Source organism: Gopherus flavomarginatus, chromosome 3 (genome assembly GCF_025201925.1).
Source record: "Gopherus flavomarginatus isolate rGopFla2 chromosome 3, rGopFla2.mat.asm, whole genome shotgun sequence".
NCBI lineage: Eukaryota > Metazoa > Chordata > Testudines > Testudinidae > Gopherus > Gopherus flavomarginatus.
Genome location: NC_066619.1, coordinates 113,746,064 through 113,750,292, shown reverse-complemented (window position 1 = coordinate 113,750,292; position 4,229 = coordinate 113,746,064). Strand labels below are relative to the sequence as shown.

At 37.9% G+C, this 4,229-nt stretch overlaps 1 protein-coding gene across 1 annotated transcript; it reads left to right on the top strand.

The window, feature by feature from the left end:
- The first annotated feature begins 420 nt into the window (after window positions 1–420).
- On the top strand, window positions 421–1,676 carry LOC127046332 (interferon beta-like). The gene is made up of 2 exons (XM_050943238.1): window positions 421–994; window positions 1,633–1,676. Exons 1-2 carry the CDS (start codon window positions 421–423, stop codon window positions 1,674–1,676), a joined length of 618 nt encoding a protein of 205 aa, XP_050799195.1.
- Window positions 1,677–4,229: the final 2,553 nt, after the last annotated feature.

Genomic DNA, 4,229 nt, shown 5'->3' with positions numbered 1-4,229 from the left:
ACCTAACAGTGCTAGCTACAGGTACTTGGGAGTAGACAGACAGGTGCCTACTCTAACCTGTAACTGTGTAACAACTGTTAATCATCACTCTTCTTACCCTTTACATTTTCTTTATCTAATGGGGAAGGGGGGAACCTAAGGAAAGAAATGTAGGGTTTTATTGATATTTTGAAAGGGACTCTTTTCAGTTTTGTTCTTCCAATTGTTTGTTCACTTCCTTAAATAAAAAGTAGGAAACTGAATGCAAAAACCTCAGGCACGGAATACCTTGAAAACTAGAAAGTGATGAAAGAAAAACTCTCTCCTACATAATATTTACATTCAGAGACATGGGTCTAAAACACAGAATTCTACGAAAGACCTTGAACAGGCACCAGGTGCTCACGTTCTGCACAAACACAGGAAACCTAAGACATCATCATGATCAGCAGGAGTTTGCTGCAATTTTGCCTCCTGCTGCTCTTCTCCAGTGAAATCTCATGTCTGGACTGTAACAGGCTTCATGTTCTACAAACCAGAATGAACAGTGAGAGTTTAGAGCGTCTGGAGAAAATGGGTGGAAACTTTCCCTTCCAGTGTTTAAATGAAAGGACAGCTTTCAAGCCCAGAGATATTCTCAAGATCCGACTGTCCCAGCAAGAGGATGCCAAGGTAGCCATCCAGCAGATCCTTCAAGAGCTCTTCCATATCTTTAACAACAACCTCACCCAAGCTGCCTGGGATGGGACTTCCATAAAGCAATTCCAAAATGGAATTCATCAGCAGATTGAGAAGCTGGAGCAATGTTTGAGTGGTGAGATGGAAAAGGAGATAACCTACCCAGGAAATGAGACCCTCCTGCTCACTAGCCTGAAACTGAAGAGATACTTCCAGACAATAGACAATTTCCTGAAAGAAAAGCAATATAGCTGGTGTGCCTGGGAGATCATCCGTGTGGAAATATCCAGATGTTTTCTCATTCTCAACATACTCACAAAGAGACTTGAAAATGAAGGTACCATATTTTCTTTTTTCCTGGAAAAACTCAAATATTATTTGAATAAAACAGCTGAGGAGAGATGGTTGATAGGTTTATAACACCTAATACGTAGGGTCCAATCTTTCTCCCATAATAATATTATGCATACAGTTATTTCAAACACATTCAAATCTTTTTAGAGTAGTATATAACTTAGTGCTTCTTTTGTTCTCTACCACACACAATATTCTATATGAAAAATATACAAATATATCATAACTGCTAATGACCAAAATATCATTAAGTGATAACTAACCATACCAAATATAACTTTGTCCAGTAAGTGTCTAAGCTGGGGAAAACAACAGTGAGAAGCCCCCTTTCAACAACTGCCTCATTAGACAACTTTCCAGTTAGGACACCAGAAAATGGAGGGTCTGCGTTCACACATTTCTATCCCATCATCTAATTCTGCACGTGGGGATGGCTGAGGGTTCTTATTCTGCTTTTCTTTGTTTTGTTTACCATAACTAGCCTTATTAACAACAAATTGTGACAAGATGATAAGTGTACTAAGGCTCAGAATTTATGATTTGACATCTGGTTAGAAAAAAATGGCCCATATTGGGCATTTGAAACTCTGCATGTTTGACCGTTCCCCGTTTTCATTCCAGCACATTATGCTTCAAGTAATGATGTTCTGAAAACCACTGAGTGACACCACATCTCCACTGGAGTCCTTTGTCTCTAAGTTGATTCTACAAGAAGCACCTTTTGAGACTCTTTTCAGTCCATCTTGAACTAAGCAAACTGTTAAACTTCAGCTGCACTATTTATATACTACTTGTCATTACTGGACTGATTTATTCACATGAGAAAATGTAAAACAGAAGATTTTGCTGAAAATATTGCAGAAGACAACATAGTATTTGAACTGAAGGAGACAAACATTACTATTTCTTAATCACTGATATGTGTTTGCTCTGAATTTTCCTTGAATTTCCTACATCTCATGCTAAATACCTTCACTGCCTGGAACGACTGTCGCATGGAAAGAGCCTGACATGGACTCATAAGCAAGGGAAACTTCTGGAGGTGTATTTTGCTGCAAGGATAACAAAGAAACAAGAATATCCCAGTTTCTAGGTCATGTGTATTTAGGCACTTTTGAATTTTAAAGTAGTGCAAATATATATTCTTTTCCTCCACTGTGAAAATATTTTCAGATCATTTTACTGGATTTGTAAAAGTGTTTTTATATTGGTCCATTTATATTTATTCACAATATTAATGTATTGCTTTTAATTATTTTTTCAGAGGTTTTATAATATTTATAAATAAATATTTATTTATACAAAATAGCAACCTACAGCAGTAGTGATTTGTATTAGATATTTTTTAAAAAAACAGAGACCCAATAAAAATCTCGTTTTACCTTAAGACTCCAGGTCAGCAAAGGACTTGTAAACATTTGCCTAACTTTAAGTACACAAGCTTTCGTTTGACAGAAGTGATGAAACTATGTTTACAACATACTTTAGCATGTTCCCAAAACCCTGATTGAACAGTGACTCCATAAGAAAAACAGCTATGGTAACACAGGTCTACAATTTTTGAGAAGTCGTCTGCTTCAGAGATAAAATGTGCTATTTATTATGTATTTTGATGTGCTGAATTTAAATATGACAATTAAAACAACTGATTGGCTACTGTTTCTAAGATATTTAAGTTTTTACATTTTATGTCTATGTATATTGTGTAGATAGTAGAGTTTTAATCATAAATTGTAAACCTAGGTCTTTTCATGTGTTTATGGTTGCTTTACATGATAATATTTCACCTGTCCTGTTTATGTAACACTTTAAAAATCAGCAAAAGGGTTATATAAATAAAATGTATTATGAAACAAAAGGCAAAAAACTATTATGTGCATAGTTTAGTCCTATTCAGTGTCTACTCGGCGCTTCTTGGCTTGTCTCTTGTATTCATTAAATGGAGCATCTCTTGTCACTGTCCAGCAATAGTCTGCAAGCATTGATGGGCTCCATTTGCCCTGACAGTCTGCCAGGAGATTCCACTGCTTGTAGTCTGGAGCCCAACAGCTCTGCCTTACTCTTGGGTAGTTCCAAATCCCTGACAAGGTCATTCAGTTCACCTTGTGTTATGAGGTGTGGTTCAGAGGAGGAGGATGGGAGAAAATGTGGGTCCTGTGACATTGATGGTTCAGGACCAGAAGTTTCATCCTCTTCCTCTTCCTCGTCTGACTCAAGTGAGAATGATTCTGGTGCATCAGGAATCGGCAGTCCTTCTCCGTGGGGTACTGGGCGTATAGCTGATGGAATGTTTGGATAATGCACAGTCCACTTTTTCTTCTTTGACACACCTTTCCCAACTGGAGGCACCATGCAGAAGTAACAATTGCTGGTATGATCTGTTGGCTCTCTCCAAATCACTGGCACTGCAAAAGGCATAGATTTCCTTTTCCTGTTCAACCACTGGCGAAGATTTGTTGCACAAGTGTTGCAGCATATGTGTGGGGCCCACCTCTTGTCCTGATCTCCAATTTTGCAGCCAAAAGAAAGGTGATAGGCTTTCTTAACCAGAGTGGTTATACTGTGCTTTTGTGATGCAAAAGTCACTTTACCACAAACATAGCAGAAGTTATCTGCACTGTTCACACAAGTATGAGGCATCTCTGCTCACTTTGGCTAAACAGAAATGTGTCCCTTTGCAAAATCAAACACTGACAAATAAAAGAGCATGACACTGTATGATTTCTAGAGCTGATATAGGGCAATTTGTTCAGCAGAGTGATGTAAGCTTCTTTATGATTGCATCATCCATGACTTCTAGGAATAACATGATGCAATTCATATCATGTATGACGCAATACCAGCTTCAGACTGCATCATTCATTGTTTTGCCTAAAAAGCAAGTACTGTCCAAACCCAGTCATAGATTTATTCATCGATCCAGTCAAAGATGTATTTTAGTCATTTCTGGTTTAAATTGAGATCCCTTCCCTTTATAACTCACTCATCCTCCGCCATTCCCAAGTCAAGGGTCGTATATACTGACCCAATAGCATATCTTGAAAACTAGAGCCAATCAACAATTTTAAGCATCATTTTCGTTCTCAGTGATCCAGAATTAGTAAAGTTGGACTACATTTATTTCAGAAGCATTTTGGCTTTAGAGCAGTGTAATTAGTTTCACCACTCCAACAGACCACACTCCACAACCTCAACTCTGCAACGTGTGTGTATCTGCC

Excerpts from the sequence above, each read along its gene's own strand:
- LOC127046332 (XM_050943238.1), top strand. The coding sequence starts at position 421 with ATGATCAGCAGGAGTTTGCTGCAATTTTGCCTCCTGCTGCTCTTCTCC. Across the intron at positions 995-1,632 it reads AAAGAGACTTGAAAATGAAG|CACATTATGCTTCAAGTAAT; the intron begins GTACCATATTTT and ends TTTTCATTCCAG.